At 40.9% G+C, this 19940-nt stretch overlaps 1 protein-coding gene across 4 annotated transcripts in view; it reads right to left on the bottom strand.

Moving 5' to 3' along the window:
• enox2 (ecto-NOX disulfide-thiol exchanger 2) overlaps positions 1-19940 on the bottom strand; it is a 184864-nt gene that overhangs the window by 85912 nt on the left and 79012 nt on the right. For all 4 annotated transcript variants that reach the window (XM_083980582.1, XM_083980583.1, XM_083980584.1 and 1 more), the window contains one exon: positions 6087-6233. In XM_083980582.1, coding sequence (XP_083836708.1) covers positions 6087-6233 — 147 coding nt within the window. The remainder of the gene's footprint in view (positions 1-6086; positions 6234-19940) is intronic.

Here is a 19940-nt window from a genome sequence, read left to right as displayed (position 1 = left end):
TCTGCAACACTGTTTTTTAAGCCTTAATGAGGCGTATAATATGTATGCTGACTGTAAGCAAAACTCACTTTGTTTATGATGAAAGCTACACAGGGGACCTTTACATGTTTTCATGCCCATTATAATATTTTCCTACTGAGATACATCCCATTTATGTATTCAAGAGAAAAATATAAAATAAAATAGAACGTCAGCAGCTGTATATCATGATGTTCCAGGCCATTGGGAATTACTGCCGCTCACAACATGTATCCTTATTTTTGCTTTGCCCAATGGCATTAACCTTTCTCCTGCAGAATCAATAGCATTTTATTCAACACTTAGCTCCAACTAAAGGTTAATGCACGAGAGATTGGACCGTTGAGAGTTCAATTCTTTTATTTGCTAAAACTACAGCTGTGAATTGGCCTTTGTGATAAAATTTAATCAATTGATTTTCATGCACAGGAAAAACATGGGAGTGAGGCGATTTATTTCATCCTGGCATTGGAAAAGCTTGGATGAATCCATGCACATGGCCTTAGGTTTTTCAAAAAATACACCTCCGTTTGATCACTACTCATTTTTTTCCAAGTCAAACAACCTTGTTACAAGGGTACTTGAAACCCATTTAGCCAAAGGCCATGCATTCTCCTTTAAAAAGCAATTTCACGTCAACAAAGTTATTTGCAACTGCACAGACACAGTTTCCAGTGGAAGCAGTTTAAATGGTGAAGAGTGTTCAGACCAGACACAAAGTGAATTTTCACCTCACATTTGGTCTCAACACATCTGAGCAGAGTGATGCATGTCCTCTTGTCTCGCATGTTTAGGATCAGCTATGGGAGCCCTTGTTCTCAGGCCTTAAAACATCAATGTACTCTAGACTTAATCCGCTTTCTCTTCCTTTTATGTCTATTTTTACACAGCAGCTGTTTGTCCTTTGAACTGTACATCACAGTTAACTTTGTTTCAAACTGCTTCACAAATAAAGATTATTATAACTGTTACATTAACATAAGAAACATGAGATAATGAAACCCAGCTTGTGCAGGTTCAACTAAAGCAACATTTATATTCACTGTAAGAGGGGAAATCCCGCCCCAGTAAAAAAGAAGCAGCATTTCAAAATCTCATTCTCTTCACCACCTGCAGCTTGAACACAGCAGGACTTGAGGGGGAAATGGCCATCTCTGGCTGTGTTGTAAAACTGATAAAAAACTGAATAAGGAAAATCCTTGCAGTGTGCCTGATGCCCCAAGGCGCCGCTTATTATGGATTGTTAAAAGACAGACACACACATACACTAGGCAAAAATAAACACATAAGAAAAAAAGATAAAGTGCAAATGCGGTACATCATCTCTAACTTCAGAGGGAACAACTACATAAAACAGTGGTGTCTGATAAAGAAAGCATGGTAAACTGTTTAACTATTCACTTCTTCAATTTTACTGGGTTCAGGCAGGAAAGCACAACACTGTTTTTTTTTTTTCATGCCTTAGTAAAAGGGTCATAACAAACTGGAAAGTTTCTAAGAGGGAACGATTTCCAGTGAATTTCTCTGGAGCCACTTTATAGTCAGCTAAATAAAAATATCAAGTTAGTCACGCTCAGACTCATGTGTGTGGTGAGCAAGCTAAATAAACAGTGCCAATTAAAAGCAGGATATCAAGTTCAAACCTTTTTTTTGCCCGACTGTGTACAGGAGGTGAGGGCTTTTTAATTAGCCTATGTATCTGGATGTTTGTTGTTTGGTCCTGGTCTGGTCAAGTTTAAAGATCGGTCGTAAATAATCTATCAGCAGGGTGGCATTAAGTCTGAAATGACTTGCTTTCCTCGCGGACCACATCAAACAGGCAGTTTGCTTTGTTGCTTTGATGCTTTCTTGGCTATGCAACGTTTAAGAAAAGTGTATATGTTCCTTTGGATGCTCGTACGTGCCTGATGGTGTAAAGGCGCTTGTAATTAGAAAAAAATCAATCCATTGAGGTCCCTTACTGTAACTCAATCAGCACAGCTTTTAATGAGTTTGTGCTACATTAGAGAATTGAAGGACCCGACTGAGAATGGAGACAATCAAATACAGATGCTTATAAGCCATTAAATCCATACGTCCGGCTGTTCTTGACCTCTACTAAGCTGCTGGTCTTTTAAAGAGTGGATTCAGCCTGGCAAGCAGCAATAAGTGGCAGCCGACTGTAATGTTTCTTTACTACATTGCATGTGCTGGTGGATCATTCTGCTATCTGGTGCCTGGTGTGAACCATTTAGCAGCCATACAGTACCTACACAATGCTCAGCTCCACTACTATTTATGTTGAAGCTGGAGTGTGTTTCTCCGAAGGTGGGGGAACCTATAGAAATGTCCTTTAGTCAGCTTTTCCCTGATGCTCGTGTAGAGCGAGAGTGAGTGAGAGTGAAAACAACTTGAGAAAGTTATAGAAAGTCGCATTAATCTTCCCTCCGCTGCACACTGTGGTGGATTAAAAAATTGTGAACATGGTGGCTGCACAGCTGTGGTCTTCTATTCACTAAGGAGACAAGGCCAAATTGAAGTTACCTGGATGGAACTATGGTTATATAAGAACATATGGAGCCGGCGTCGCTCTATATAACAGAGCAAACCCAAGAGTTGCAGGAGTGAATTTAAGTTTCTGGTGTTGTAGTGGCGCTACCAGGGGGCAAAATCCCACCCTGAAGTTAAAAACCTAAAGGGATAGTTCAACATTTTGGCAAATTGGCCCATTGCCATAATCCCTATAGCCATAGCAGTAGGTTTGTTACTTAAAATTGTCTGTGCAAGTTATTTTTAGAACGGTGGAGCAGAGCCGTGAGCTGCTCAGAGCTACGCTACGGAGGCAAATTCGAGGTAAATTCATGCAAAACCACTGATGCGAGTTCCTGTCGGGGCAGTTTTTCGGCAAGCAGTCTCTGCATTTGCCTCGAAAACAACTCTGTCTCATAACGTTCCATTATCATCTCATAGCTGCCGTTCTAAAAATAGCTTGCACTGACAATTAAAGGTAAGGAACCTACTGTACTCCTAAAACTATAGGGATTATGGCAATGGGCCAATTTGCCAAAATGTTGAACTATCCCTTTAACATTTTATGTCAAATAGAAATGCTGCTTAACGTGCCTGTTTGAGAAAACCCAGTATAATGTGAGTTTCCTGAATGTGATGAGGAAACATTCAAGATAAAACCGTGTAAACAAGCACAAACAGGTGGTGCTTTAGTTGGAGAGCAGGCACCTGATAGTTACAGTATACTCACAAATATAAAAGAATCTGAAAAGCACCTTCTCCATTATATAATAGGCCACTTCAACTTCCTGCATTATTCAACATTAGAGGAAGAAAGTTTCCCTAGTGACGTTGTGTGATATAAATAACTTGTTGGAGAATGACAGAGACTGGTCCGTCCTTGTCGCCATGTAGATGATGCTGAGTGTAAACTGCCCACCTGTAGCATAACCTATATTTACGTGCTGACTTTCTGACAGTCTTTTATCCGAGAACACAAACACAAATGTAACACTATTCTCTGTTACGACTGTGGCTGTCAACGCTTTTTTTTTTCCTGAATGGTGAATATCTTTGCTTCTCCCCCGTCTTGGGCAAACATGACAACAGAAGAGCACATTACGTATTCTCTGTTCCTGCTATGCACAATGGCAGAGAGAAAAACTGCATGACTACGTTGACTGTGATTTCACATTAGACTCATGATATTATGACTGTAGGATACTAGACTGTCATGGCTGTAGGGGGGATATCTGACAAGTCGCTGCTCGCATTCAAATTAGAATCTAACACTGAAAAAGCTGCACATCTCTCTACCTACCTACGCACATTATGTTTCTTTTCTCTTTGTTCAGTCCTTTTTTTCCCCTTAAGTATGGATTGCAAGCATGAAAAGAAGTGTAGTGCTGCACAGAAAAGATGGCATTTAAAAAAAATACCAGTTAAAGATGTTTTTATTTTGAAAACCTGGTTTTCAAATGTATTATGGGATGTATTATAAACATACTGGACAAGTAATGTCCACAACATTAGAATTGCATAAAAAGTGTCGCTTTATGGGTTGTTTGTAGCCTTAGTTGCTGATGGTTTACTGCCACAAAGGAGGTAAATCTAGTGAACATGAGTTGAGTTCTTCCCCTGACATCGACCACAAAAACACGTCATGGTTCGATTCATCTGCCGTGCAGCCAAGAATCGCAGGTGTCACGGATAATGATGAGCTCATAACACAAGTGTGAATAGGCAAACTGTCAAAGGAGTGTGAGCGCTGTGACTGACAGACTACAGCTCCATATACAGTACTGTATGTGGGATTTATCTTATGATTTATCGTATGAAATGAAAGATTACCATTCAGATCAACACATCCCATTTCCTCTTCGTACTGTATGATGACTGAATGTGAGAAAAACACGAGAATCAACATGCCTAGTTTCAACATTTGTGAACTCTTCTCTAGTTTCAACATCAGTGACAGAAAACGATTCCTAACTGTAGGGGAGGGGAGCTTTTAACACATCTGATGAAACTTCTCCTGGTGATATGTTGGTCTGAGTCAGTCCTCAGAAAAGAAAGGGAAAAAACAGAAAATGAATCACTTCATTTTAGTGTCACTGAGACATTACACTTCAGCAGAGTCATGGTGCTACTTTAAGGCAGTAAAAATTCTCCCGACTCCCATCTCTGCTCTTGCAGCCTTTGGGAGTAATAATTCACCCACACTAAAAAAGAAAACACATTTCACATCATTACTTGACAGCCCTGTGACAGCAAAATAATTGTTTTTTGTCAATTAACAATTGCTGCTTGTTATTTTGCTACATTTTGAGATGTGCCAAATTCAGTGGCGTAACACATGGTCTTAATTTTACAAATCTTGTGCAGCCTTTTCCTCATTTGCAACAACGCTGGTTATTTGTTTGACAACCATCAATGATACATTATCCAATTATAGGTTGACATGGTCAGTGAATTAAAATGATATTAAACTTTTTTTTTTTTTTTTTAAAGTATATTTTTTCAGCTTTTTGCTTTTTTATTTGATAGTGATGACAGTAGAGATAGACAGGAAATGGGGAGGCAGAGAGAGGGGGAATGACACGCAGGAAAGGTCTGCCCGACGCGGGATTCGAACCGGGGACGCCTGCGGTGAGGACTGTAGCCTCTACATGGGACGGCCGCTCTACCCACTGCGCCACGCACCGCCAAAATGATATTAAACTTTATCGAAATGTGAACTCATCCATGTGAAGATGCGAAGAAAAGATGAACAGTCAATTAGGGCGGTGTTAATGTGGAGTATTAATCCAGTCCAATTAACATCTCCAAGAATGAACAGAACATGGAACAACACCTCTCCGTCTTAAGGGTCCTCTTCTTTCGATTACATGCAGAGCAATTAATTAGTCAGTAGTTCTTTAATTTTTTAATTATAAAGTCCTTCTTTAATTTGTCACATTACCAGGCAACCCACTGCTAACTTAAATTACTGTTTAATTACGCACACTCCCGCATAAACACACATGTATACAGATGCTGGCCTGTCGGTGTATTCCTCGCTGTGTGACAGGCCGGTGTGTGTGCATGTGTGCATGTGTGAGAAAGCTGAAGGCGTGCTGCTGCAGTTGTGACTGGCAGGTGGTGCTGGCACGGTAACAGTCAGTCAGACACACAATCTCAGCAGAGCAGTTTCCCTCTGCAGCTGCCTGACCTCTAAACAGGCCAGACAACCACAGCCGCAGGACATGGTAAGCTAATCGGAAATAACAAAGAGTGAACTAAGCTACTTTTTTTCCCCGCCATACCTCTACCAAATAATAGGATTATGCAACAATTCCCAACACAGTTATTTAATGTTGGTAGACGAAAGGGAAGAGGAATCCCGAGGTACAGTAAGAAATCTTGCTGTTTTATCAAAGCTCTCCTGAGTGAAGGCAGGCAGCCATACTTTTGTTTTTGAGGTTACTGACACTTGCATTTAAAATTCGACATGGCCGAGGGCGAAACGGTGAGGATTTGAGAAAACAGTGATCCTGCACCTATAGAGAAAATACTGGAGATGATGTGGCTGTTGTCCATACCTGGAGGCAGGACGGTTCTCTTCCTCTTTTTGCTGTTCTCAGCTGCGTTTTCCAGAGGCGGACACTCGGACACCAGAGGCCCGTTGGAGCCGTTGAAATGGAGAGGGTCGTTGTTGGTCGCTGGATCAAAGGGCAGAGCGTTGAGTCCTGGAAGACACAGATAACACGAAGCCACGTTACAGTTAATAAAGCCGTGGCTGTGACATGAAAGAGAGAGGCCGAGCTTTTCAGGTCAGATCCTCTGGGCTTCATTACTCCATCGTTGAAGTATGAACACTAATACTGGTGGTGCTGATGGAACTGTACCAGCATGCGTACATTCAAGCAATCATCAGGATTCAGTTGAATTAATAATCAAATTAAACACCACTCAATTTCCTTCTGTTTTCAAGAATCAAAAATCTTTAAGAGCCAGAAGAAGAAGAAAAAACCTCAGCTGTTGCTTCAGAAGTCAAGATTAAACACTGATTCCCAACTTTGAAGCCTAAATGGACGACTTTAAAAAGCTCTGAACAAAACATGGAACATCTACAATACTATGAAACTGGACAAACATCATGTGAGATCATTATATTATGAAAAGATATATTCAAAAAACTGTAACATTGTGCATAGACATTGTCCAACCCCCGGCAGTTTCTTTGCCTTTGTTCTCCATCAGACTTGGTGTACGTATGAAAACGGAAATCTAGGAAACTGAAGGATCAGTTGTGAAAGTGGAATCTTAGCTTTGCAGAAAAGATCATTTTCTCTACACCTGGATATACTGTATATCCTGATCTACTGGGCACAGAGGAGAGATAATGATACTAGTTGGCTGAGTTCTGATGAAATATTCTGTGCATAGAAAAAACCGATTCACATAAATAAAATTTAAATATTGTGCAATGTGCATTTGTTAGCCTTTTTTTTTTTTTACATACAGAGAGTACAGGTTTTGAAAAGGGTTATAAGGGTATAAAGTTCACTTTATAACGGAGTATGTTAATTTATAGGCTCCTACAGTATTTGTGTGCAGATAAATATTAAAAATGCCGACTAAAAATTTAAATCGAATCGAATCGGGAGAAAAGCATATCGTCCCAGCCCTAGCATGCAAGCACACACCAACCAACATGTGAAATATTTCCTTGTCGTCCGATCAAGGTCAATTTTAACAAGGCCAAAAACTAAGAATAAAAATAGGTGAAAGTAGACAAATAGTGCAAATGCTGCTGAGAATATTTTATCTGTTAGAAGGCTGTGAAGTGTAGAGAATCTAATGTTCAAAACCAAAGTAAAAATTATTTTTACTGTAAGAGAGTCAGCTCAGGTATTCTGTATGAGGCTTTCACATAGTACAGTTCTTTAGCACTTCTTCTCACTGTTATCTTGTAACAGCAAAACCTAAATTAACAGTCATGTCATGAACACAAGAAAACAGCAACACTTAGATCCACAGGAGATATGAACAAAAATAATGTGGAGACTGAATACAAATAAATGATAAACAACTTAACTTGTGTTTTCTGCCTAATGTACCAGCTACTCTGTGCTTCTCAAGAGCCGTGTGTTTATTCAGCATTGACTGTATTTGTTCATAATTCAGAGCAGGATCCTGGAGAGACTCTATGTTCTTTGTTCCTGAAAAATTCATGACATTTCTTTGGGGCTCAGATTTTGTTTTTCCCCTCCATGGAAGAGATCAGAAGACCAACATTACTGTGCCTCTGCCAGGTGTCTCTGAAGGTCCTTCATCAGTATCAAACTCCGACAACACTCCAAGTATCAACATCATTATTAAGGATTCTTTTAATAAAGACTGAATATTTTTAGGAAGTTGCGAGCTAGTACATTTTCATCTTTTCATATAAAGACCATCTAATCAGATTATAAACTTCTTTGCCAACTTTGTCTGTCTTCACTTTTCATGAATGCAGTCAATCAAAAACAGGGCTGATCAGTGGCTGAACAGAGACAGACAGTTCAGACACCCAGACAGAGAAAGAAAAAAAGAATGAAAAAAAGGATAGAAAATGAAAAAAAATGCAGCCTTGACATTGAAAGAGTGGAGCGGCACAGCATAAACTCTTTTGTTCTCTCTGCCATAGAAGTTTACAAAACTATTAAGACGCTCTATGTAGAGTTGTTGGGTACAAATTCTGCCTTAGTGCTTCAGCGGGAGAACAAACTGTCTCAGTGCAGAGGTAAATGTTGTGTTTTCCAATCCAGACAAATACATTAAACTTTAGTGTGGGAGTCTTGTTAGATTTAGGCAGAGGGGGCAGTCTGTTTCCCAGAGTCAGTCTAAACACAACTTCTGCCTGAACTCACACATAAGTCACACGCCTCTTAAGTCTCAAGTCCCACTCAGCTCCCATCTGTCGCACGTCTTTTAAGATGACCATCATTATTCTAGGGAGTGAAATGAATCCATTACTGTGCCAGTGTTAACTCTGCCACCAATAAACAGCTATGGTTTATATTTAAAGAGGCAGCGTTTCAGACATGAAAGACATGTGAGTTTCCCATGAAGGAAGGCCAAGAGGGACCATGGAAAGAGTGAGACGGCGCTGCAAACAGCTGACAGGGAAATACCACTTAACCTCACCAGTTGCTGTCTTATTCCATTTTTAGACACTTCACTTTTTCTCATAATGTTGGGTGTATTGGGGGGAAAAAAAAGTCATGACTTTTTTCCTCCATAACGGCTACTAAGAATAGAGCAGCACTTCAAAGACGTGGTGTGGTGCAACAAAACAGGGATGAACAGGCAAGAAAGCAATGTGTTGTTATTTAAAACTGATGGAGAGCTACGTGACTCAGCGCATCCAGCACGGTTACCTTATCTGGCCGTTGCAGGATCGCATCACTAAAGTGGAAAAAGTTGTGTGGGGGGGAAAAGCTTTCTGAGGATCCAGCCTCAATGAAACAGCTTTCGGTCGCACTTTGTTATTTTATCTCACACCAGAGGCATAGTTCTCTGGGTTCAAGTCGAGGAACAGTCAGTGTTCAGAACCAGCAATCAGTTATGGCCCTCTGCAGGAATATATATGTTGATTTAAGAATAAAAAGGGCAAACAGCTCTTGGGACGTATGCCTTTGAGTGAGTGTAAACCTGTATTCAAAATGTCTTTGCTGGGTCATTGCACATATCTGCTGTGCTACTCATACTATGTCTGTGGGGTGATGGATGGCGTGTTTAAGTTTCAACATCTGGCCAGAGGGAGGAGTGATGTCAGTGAGTATCACTCCCCAGGGGGGGAGGAAAATAAATACCAGGAGGCTGGGTGGAGACATGGGGGGCTGCAGACAGAGGGGCTGCAGAGTAAATGAATGAAATGAGACCGGTGAGAAATGTGAGACAGACGTCATGCTCTGCAGCCTCAAGACAGGATAAAAGAAATATCACAAATGGAATTGACCTGATCTTCCATCAAGGATGCATTACCAGCATGGCCCATTACTGATATGGTGAACCATGCAGGAAAAGACAGGACCATTAGGATACACAATGAAACTCAGTGGGTCATTAAAACACCATATTAGTGCCCTGGATGTGAAACTAACTAGAGCATCTAGAACATGTAGAGGACACTTTGGGGAAATTTGCATCTGCCTCATACTTTTGTCACCAAGTTGCAATTAATACAGGTTAAAGGGATAGTTCGACATTTTGGCAAATTGGCCCATTGCTATAATCCCTATAGTTTTAGGAGTAGGTTCGTTACCTTTAATTGTCGGTGCAAGCTATTTTTAGAACGGCGGACTCCAAAAAAAGTAACTCCAAAACGCTCTTGTGGACAAGTTGTGACCTGCACATTCACCACACTATGAGATAACAATGTAACGCTACGAGACAGAGTTGTTTTAGAGGCAAATGCAGAGACGGGAACGCGCATCAGCGGTTTTGCATGAATTTACCTCAAAAACAACTCTATCTCATAGCGTGGTGAATGTGCAGGTCACAACTTGTCCACAAGAGCGTTCTGGAGTTGTTGGATTGTGTATTTGATGAGTTTGATGAGGGAAACCAAGAAATCCCATGAGCCTCCGTAGCGTAGCGGCTCTGCTCCGCCGTTCTAAAAATAGCTTGCACCAACAATTAAAGGCAACGAACCTACTCCTAAAACTATAGGGATTATGGCAATGTGCCTATTTGCCAAAATGTTGAACTATCCCTTTAAGAGAAAACACATAGCTGATTGACAGATGATTAAAGTGCAACACTTTTACTACTACATTTTACTGAGTCATTGTAACCTCATCATAACAAAAATGAGAGATGCCTCAGTTGACTGGCAGCCAAGGAAACCACAGCACAGCAGCAAAAATCCTACGGAGCATCAATATATAATGAGTACATAATTTGCTTTTAATAATGACTTCAAAACAGTAGCAGCAGGGATCAAACCTGTGATCTTTGAGGAAACAGATCACTGCTGTAACACGCTGACACTGAGCATGACTTTCTAACACCACTGCCACATTTGTATAAGTCTCTCACAGTCCTTAATTTAACTCTTATCCGCTTCTAAACCTAATGGTGCAATATGCAGAGCAGAAGGAAAGTGTGTATCAGCATGGGCGATGTGAGTCAGTGCTGAATAGGCCCAAGCAGTAGACTATTAATCTGAGATAGCGCTGTGAAACATGTAGAGGCCATGTAGACCACTGTGCACTCATTCATCTGAACAAGGCAAAGGGCCAGATGGTGGCACACAGCATTAACATATCCCCAACCTCAGAAGTAAATTTGCTTTCTCTGACTATTCCACCACATTACTCAACCATATCTGTCTGTCAACAAACCGGCTTTCGGCTCCACTGGTTTGCATCATATGACTAGCAAAGTGGCTGAGCAAATTCACCTATCAGGAGAAATCTAAATAGGGTGCATAGGATCAACTTTTCAAGTGAAACACCCACACAAGACGTCACAGGGAGGTGGTATTGTGTGAAGGGCTGCAGAACGTTTCCCCAAGTGCTCCCTGTTTAAGCCTAAAATAAACACAGTCTTGTGTCAATGTGCACCCAAAGGAAGTTGTTGGACTGTTGTATATGGGTATGTAATACACAACATGTGCAAGTATACACAGACATGCCAGACATCTTCACAAACACCACTTTAAGTTTTGCAAGGTCATGAGCTCACAATTGGTTCCAACTGGCTGAATTAATGCAGGAAAGCATTATTCAGGGTTCACTCAGATTTAGCTCAATATTCCCAAACCGCTGTCCCATAACAAACAGGAAGCCAAGGGCTCCTAGTCTTTATTTATTAGTATTGTGAAGTGGAGCTCCTTTCCCTCTAAAGCTCATACACAATAACAGAACGATTAGCACACAAAGATGATCAACAGAGGAAGTTGATACAGACTGCTGGGAATAGACAATACAGATCATCTGAATCACAAGTTAGAAAAAAAACAAAAACCCTTTGTGTTGATGATGATACAAACGAAACAGCGATATTTATGATTCTGAGGTTATTATCGTTCTACCCGAAAAGTCTGTCCAACTCATGGCGATCCCAATTTCTCCAAGTTAAAAGTAACTTCTTCTAATTTCTTGAAAGGGTAAAAAGCAGAAGATTTTAAAAACCAAATAAAACAGAGAAAAGCGGTAAATCCTCACATTTGAGAGGACGGGATCATGAATGTTGACATTCCTGCTTCACTGACTGTTGTCGAGTTCATGCTGTTAACATTTTAATCACAGTGGTAAATTAATGCACACTATACGGGCAGAAATGTGATTGGGATTGAAAAGGCCATAAAGAAAACTCTCTCTAATAATGGCCTGAATGAAACCAGCAAAGGTCACATTGTCCACTAATGCGTTAGTAATGCAGATCACAAGTCACACTCTGATAACACGCTGAATTGCCATTACTGCAGAGATAGGCGCGCTGGGTGATAGTAAAGTGACAGTCATGGCCATAGCCTTTGGTCATGTTGGGTGACAGCTGGCAAGTCTGCATACAGGATCCCAAATTAGCCTTCATTGACCTAAAGGTTACTGATGGAACCACGTCATAAGACATCCATTATGTCTCACTAAAAATTTTCAACACAGATCAGTGCACCGCAATAAAATGAGATACGGCTCTATTCATAGCCGCAGCGTCCATCAGAACAACAGGACATTTTCTGGCCCGGCTCTGTGGGCACGAGCTCAGAGCCTCCTAAAAAAGGTAGCTGGCTTAAGTTATGAGTGCTCTTAGCAGATGTATAAACAAGGTGTCTGACTGATGTGGCTTAGCAATGGAGGGTGAGGCATGCCAGGCAGCTGCGGCATTCTCATGAGGCTATTAGCCAAGCTTTTCACTTCCTATGTATTTATAGCAAAGACAAAGAGCTGTTAAAACAACAGGCAGTTTGTACCCGTTATGCACAGCTGCAGGCTTTTCCCATTTTAATAAACAAAATAAATGGCTGTGAGCATGCTGCTATGTTTCTGACCCTTGAGTTTCCTGAAGATGAGGCAAAACCTCAATAGTTTGTCAGCCATGACACAAATTACAGATATGAATATGAGCCATGGCAGCCTTAAAGCCGACAATGTGAGTTTCCATATAAAAGATAATGTCATGTGGTTTCACGATTCAGTTCTCATGTTCTGGGCGTTGATTACCTTTTTTTTCTTTCATTTTATCAAGTTCAAAATTTCACACCCGAGGTGCAACACTGCCTTTGTCAGTTCTTGGAGTTGCAAAGAGGTTAATCACCATGAACACACTCTGGATCTTTGTACATGATGTTCTCATACTGTATTGTTGACCAGGACTGACAGAAGTAAAAACAACACCTCTGCTTTTATTAAAATACAGTAAGAGACATTCAGACGGCAGTCCAGACTAGAAAACCTCCAGTGTCTATCACCACCCACGGTTCATCTGTTTTGACCTTGACCCGTGGAAGGCGATACAACATGCTATTGTTAAGCCAAGCTCGGTTGTGCTCACAATAGACAAAGAGGATATTGCAGCAACCACAACAATTATGCAAAGTACATCATTTCGCTGCTATGCATTTAATTGACAAAATTGAAATTGACTATTTCCATTAGTCAAATTGCTCAGTCTCCCATATACCGAGCCTTTGGGGTTTATATTGCATCATTTCTGTTGGTTATGTTTTCCCTCTGGCTCTTGGTTTACTCTGGTAATCACAAAGATTATCACTTGATGAAACTGATCTAATTTTGTTATAGTTAGTCAAAAGAAATCTAACGAGGCATTTGCCAAATTACACTTCACATCGACACAACTGTTGAGCCAGCTTTGAGAAGCAAGCAAGTGGAAATTAGAAGACAAAAAAACAAACAAACAGGAAAAACTCAAACAAAACACGCATTTTCCTCAGAAATGAATTGCTAGAGCAAATATAGGGGGGAAATATCATTCTTCAAACTATCACATCTTAACCAGTAAAGTCAAGAGAACATTCAGGATATTCTGTATTTTGCATATATAAGTAAATGCCAGAGTCACCAATCAGGCTAATATATGATAAGCAAGGAGAAAGAATTATGTTTTTACAGTTGGGAGTTTGGTAAAGGTTAATCTATTCCCTGATGTTGTGATGACATTTTGAAATGATGCTAGCATTGGAGTATCTCATTGTGCATTTACAAATTTCCTCCCCTGCTCAGCATGTGGTATGAACTCCTCTAATACATCAGCATATGGAGCCGGAGCAGAGTGTGACACATAAAGGGCAAAACAAATGCAAGGGGATACTAATGTGAAAGGAGGCCAATTAATTTTTGTTTTCCGCTACCCTGTGTTTGTCAATAGCTCCAGCATTTACTCCGGCTGCTCTTCAAACAGTCTCAGGTTAACATGAACGCTGAGGCGCGGCAGCTCACCGTAATCATGTCATGACTATTCATAAACAGTATCGACAAGGAAAAAAAAAAAAAAAATCCTCCTCAGACCCCCTCTGTCATTCCTCGCAGCCTCTGGGAATTCACTGAAGGTTAATTTATTTAAATCTCCCATCCACTCATCTCTATTCCATTAAACTGACTAAGAATCTTTGGTTTGCAGTATAATCCGCTTTCTACTGTCAAAGGCCCATGCCCTCTCTGTTATGTAGTAAGTGAATGAGAATGCGTGTGTCTACGTGTGTGTTGTGCAATTGATGAATGAATGTATTTGTTGTTTTTGGGGATGTGATTTTTTTTACTACAGTACAGACAGACAAATTTCCCACCGGGGCAATAAAGTCTTATCTTATTTCATCCTGACAAGATAACACAGCAGAGGATAAGGTCATGTTCGCTCACACATGCATGCACAGTGCCTTCTGAGAGCCATGCATAACGCTGCTCTAATAAGTCTGCGACGTATTCATGGTAGGTGGCAATAAAGTGGAAATGTAGGTTCCTCCCAGGGGACCGGTTCGTTCCTACTGTTCCCCGGCCCCACAACGTCTAAGCTCAGACCATCTGTCCCCCTCCTTTGAAAGACAGAGAAACTTTAATGCATGCAGTGTGTGGCCAGATCAAGATATCAACAATTAGGCTGCGGTACAAAGAATATCCTGGCCATGTGGGCAATCCCTGTATCATTATTACAGCATGGCATGCGTTGTGGTTGGCACCAACACTCTCACGCTAATGACTTTGGAAACACTGACCCTTCCCTTAAATAGTTAGTGAGGCTATTTGCAGTCTGTTGGAAAATCATCCAGCCTAATGCCAATGCGTTTTTGTGTTCCAGAGTTGCGGCTAATGAGAGACTCACCGGCTCCAACGGACTTTAACAATGGCAAACCGAGAGCCGTTCATCTCTTTGTATGACCATGAATGCCCTTGAGTGGTTACCGTTAAGCACGCTTTGCCCAAGGACAGCCAGTACTGTACCCATGTCTAATCTCTGCTGAGTCTCTCCCATCTGCAGATTCACTTTAAAACTTTAGTTTTCTGAGACTTGAACAAAGTGGCTTCAGTTGCTGCAGTGTAAAGTGGTGGATTGCACATGCACTCTTTGGCTGACCAGGTGTTAATTACAAAAAAAAAAAAAAAAAATAGAAGCTGAATTTGACAGAAATGAAGCTCTAAATCCTGTGACAGACACGATTTGAAGAAAACACGGCTGCGCCTTGAGAGTAAGGCGGAAGTTGTCTCTGCTAATTAAAATGGGATTACGTTACAGAGGGGACTGACTGTTCTGTTAGGATTTCAAATCTATACTCACTGTGCACTTTATTAGGAATGCCTTGCTAAAAACTGGGTATGGTCCCCGTTTGCTCTCCAAACAGCCTTCATTCTTCATGGTACAGCTTCTACCGGATGAAGGCAACATCCCTGTGAGACTCTGCTCCACACTGATGTGAGTGCATCACATCACCTCTGCAGATTTGTCAGAGGCACATTCATGCTGCCGATCTCCCATTCAACTACATCCCAAAGTTTTTCCACTGGATTATTATCTGGTGACTAGGGGGAGGTCACTGAAGTGCACTGGACTCATTGTCATATTCATGAAGTCTGTTTGAGATGACTTTTGGTTTGAGACATGAAGCGTTTTCCTGTTGGAAGCGACCATCAGAGGATGGTAAATTGTAACCATCCCAATAAGCATATGGTCAACAACAATGCTCGGCTAGGCTGCGGTATTTAAATGTTCTCTGGCTATGAGAGACCCAAAGAGTGCCAGCGAAGGACACACCATTACATCACCACCACCGCTCAGGACCGTTGACACAAGGCAGGTTGGGTCCTTGGATTCATGCCGGTGATCCTACCATCTGTGAGACTCTGCAGATATCCAGATTCATCAGATAAGGTTTCACTTTTCCAGTCTTCCTCTGTCCCAGCATTGAGCCTCTGCCCACTGCAGCCTCAGATTTGTGTTCTTGGCTGACGAGAGTGGCGTCCAAATATTTTTTTATTTAAGATATATTTTTTAAAGAGAGGTAATGGTCTAAACCTAGTCTACACAAAAAGTGCCCCGAGATAACTTCTGTTATGATTTGACGCTATGTAAATAAGATTTGACTTGACTTATCTGCATTACCAAAGCCTTTCTGTCAGCTTCAACCAGATTGGCCATTCTCTGACCTCCCTTATCAACAAGACGTTTCCGCTCCCTCACTCTTGGCACCATTCTGAGTTAAAAAAAAAAAAAAAAAAAAAACACTCTATAGAGATTGTTGTGCATTGAAAATCCCAGGAGATCAGCAGAAATACTCAAACCAACACTGTCTGGCAAAAACAGACGTTGCAACGGTCAAAGTCACTGAGATCACACTTTTCCTCCACTGTGACCGTTGATGTTAAAGGGGACATATTATGGAAATATCACTTTTTGACGGCTTTTTAGCATATTTGTCTTGCCTTCCGGCCCCCAAAATGTGAGAATTGACAAAACATTTATGTAATGTGCAGGCTCCCTAGGTTGAAATCCATGTGGTTTAATGAGCTGTTCCCTCAGTTGTCTTCCAACTAGGTTTCAGATTTGCATAATACCATCCCTACCTGGGCCCAGTAGAAGGGGCGGGGCGGGGCAAGCAGTGGTGCATTTGCATTTAAAGGGACAGGCACTGTAACCAGCTGTACTGAACAGGGTTGTTTTGAGAGGATGAAAAGAGCTGTGATGTTTGATCCTTGGGGTATTTTGACCGAAGTATGTCACAGAAATGTCTTTAAGACACCTGGGAACTATATTAATTTGTGGAAAAGGGGCATAATATGTCTCCTTTAACATTAATTGAGGCTACTGGCCCGTATCAACATGCTTTCATGCATTATGTATTATGGCTTACTGGATATTTACATGAATATGTAGGTGTACCAGTGTTCCTAATAAAGTGCTTGGTGAGTGTGTATCACCGTCTGTTTGTCCATAAACTTCCATGTCATTTTAAGCCACTTCTTGTTCTCTCCCATCTGTCTTCTCAAACATAAGCTTCTCTTAATTAAGCTTTTCTCTACCCACCACTGCTTTGCTCCCATCTACCTGCATTTTTTTCATTTTTTGTCTCATTTCCTGCCGGTTCTGAAATCTCTACCGCTCGATAATTTGCTCCAGACCACATATATTTCATGCCTGTGAGGGAATTGACCGTAACGGACGACACAGGAGATTTATGATGAGCAGCTGCCATCAATGACACAAAATCAGCAAGACGTATCCAACTGCAGCCCTTTGCCTTTGATTGCAGGGGCCTAGCTTTTATTCACCATTCCTGTGTAGTACTGCAGCTTTTTGAGGTGTTGCATAGCTGCAGGACATATCTAATATCTAGGCTTAGTAATATTTAAAATCTAAGGAGACAGAATAACACATTAGCCAGAGAAATGAAAGGGACACTGGGAGGATCAACAAACAAAAGGGTCTGTGTTTATTATAAAATGTTAAACACTTTCTTGGATTAAGCATCTCCGTTTGTAATTTCCTGTGTTGTTGTTGCTTTCTTTGATTGCCATAAAGCCGAAAACGGTCCCAAAAGGGGGGGAAAGTCGAACAAGGACAATGATTTGTGTAAAGCTTAGCAAGCATCAAAAACCCAGTCATTATCTTAACATACACTGTGACTCAAAGCAGCAGGACCTTCCTCTCTTCCCCCTCACTCTCTCATTTTCAATCATCTACTTCATTTGTCTTCACTTAAACATTAGGGGAATGGGTCACTCTATTCTAAGTATTTACTTAGTTTTAAAGAATGGGTTTCCAAACTTTAAATTTTGGATCGGTGACTTTCATAACCTGAGGCCATCTGAATGGCGTACATTTATTTCTTCTGAAGCTGTGAGAATAGCTCTTTATTTCATTAATTACCTTCTCTGGGAACATTTAGCCAGAAGAAGTGGAGTTGATGTCTGCAATAATTCATGAATAGATTGAATGGTGACAGGTTACAGCTCAAAAAAGATAGGAGTTTAGAGTAGAATAGAGGATGATTGGGCCCCTGCAGCCAGTGTCACGTGAACATTTTAAGTCATTATGCTAAATCAACTCATTGTCACTCTGAGAAATTAATTTTCGTGACTCACAGTTGGTGTCATAACATCACAGATTTCTTTGCAAACCATGTTTTAGTTTGGTTTTGAAAAGCACACCCACACATTGTCAGTGTGCTTCAGAACATCCCAGAGGCTGCACTTAGTTTCAAGTAAGGTAGATAAGAAGCTTTATTCCCTTGTGTGTCAATTAATACTTTCAAAAAGCGCTCCTGAGTTGTTTGTATTGTTCATCCTGTGCATGCAGCTTCCTCTCCATTCCCCTCTCGGAAAAGGAAAAATGAGTGTGATTGAGTCTGTATCCAAATGCATCAGACCCCCTGAGTGACATGCAAGTGAGATCTCGGTTGCTCTTGATGCAACAGACCATTTTAAAAAGATAATTCTTCGCCTTTGATGCTATTTCGGGATATAGCTACCGAACAGGTCTGTAGAGAAGAATTACCAGATGGCCACTTGTCATTCTCCATGAGTCGGAGCTCTGAATCGTGGTCCAGGAGTCAGATTGGAAATTAATGGCAAGGCACTTGAATAGACGACTAAATGTAAATAAATTGCACCTCATCAGGCTCAGTTTTTAAATGCTATAAGCAAATAGAAAGAAAGTTCAGTCGAGTTCCATAGGATTCAGTTAAAGCTAAAAAAAAAAAAACAACACACATGCTGCTTACTTTCAGCTTTTAAAAAAAACAACACAAAAATTTAAGACAACATTTCCGCTAAAAGAGAGAATGCACTAAAATTGCTTTGATAATGACTTTCATTTTCGTCCCCTTTTGCCCTCTGAGTACAGCCGTGCTCCCGTTTGAAGCAGCGAGTGCATAAAAAAAAAAAAAAAACAAACAAACAATATTTAGTCACACATGGAGAGTGCTAATGGACCCTGTGGCAGAAAATGTCAACACTCATTGTCTAAAGCCTCGTGTTGTTTTGTCACTGGAAAATGGGAAGGAAGGTGTTTGTGGCAAAGAGGGGTTTCAGTGTGCCAGAAGGAATTATTCAGTGAAGCGAGAGAAAATTCCTCCTGTAATGACTGGGGAAACAAGTCAGGGAGAATCTATTCCAGAAGCTGCCACATGGAAATTTACAGGCACAAATAAAAAACGAGCAGCCCAAGTGGGGCACACAACACAACATCTTTGTTTTACTTTGGGGATGCTGGGATCGGCCGGGGTCACAACAGGTTGCACACTCAGTCAAGTAAGCATCCACTTAGGAACACAATGATTTATTTGATTTATTCAAATGCCTTGGGTTTTCCAGTGATGCATGCTAAAGCTAAGCTTCGACTCATTTAAAGGGAGAATCATGGTGACAAACGGTAAAGTGAATCATCTTTTTAAACGTGGCCTATGGTTTCAACTTCACAGCAAATATGCCGGTATTGGGTACGTAATCCATCAAACTCTGAGCAGCAAATCAAAACGCCAACAGCATAAAGATGTTAATAATGTTGGTAACTAGTGTTGTCTGGCAAGATTGACTATGTTTGCATCACAATATTGTAAACTAGGAGAACAGATAACAGCCAATAGTGTTTCCAGATTCTTCAATGAACAAATGAAGCTATTCCTGTCCCTTTGTGTCGGAGTAGGAGTGGGGGTGTCTACTACATAGTGGTGATTTTTCTTCAGTAGATCAGCCAACTGTAGTGGAGGCAATATGCATGCATCAAGGCAGCTGGTTGGTGACAAGTACACAGAATGTGAGGCAGCACCCGCAATGCATCAATACAACGTTACACTGAAAAGATATTTTGGCATAGATTTTAATCATGTTGTTGCTTGACGTCCTTTATCATTTATATATCAAGAAAAACATTTTCAAGCATTCACTGGTTCAGGCTTTTCAAATGCAAGGCTGCTTTTTTTTCTGTGCGGTATGACAGAAAAATGAAATCCT

This window comes from Trachurus trachurus (genome assembly GCF_905171665.1).
Source record: "Trachurus trachurus genome assembly, chromosome: 10".
NCBI lineage: Eukaryota > Metazoa > Chordata > Actinopteri > Carangiformes > Carangidae > Trachurus > Trachurus trachurus.
The sequence above is the reverse complement of the archived record's forward strand: the minus strand, read 5'-3'. Positions and strand labels throughout refer to the sequence as shown.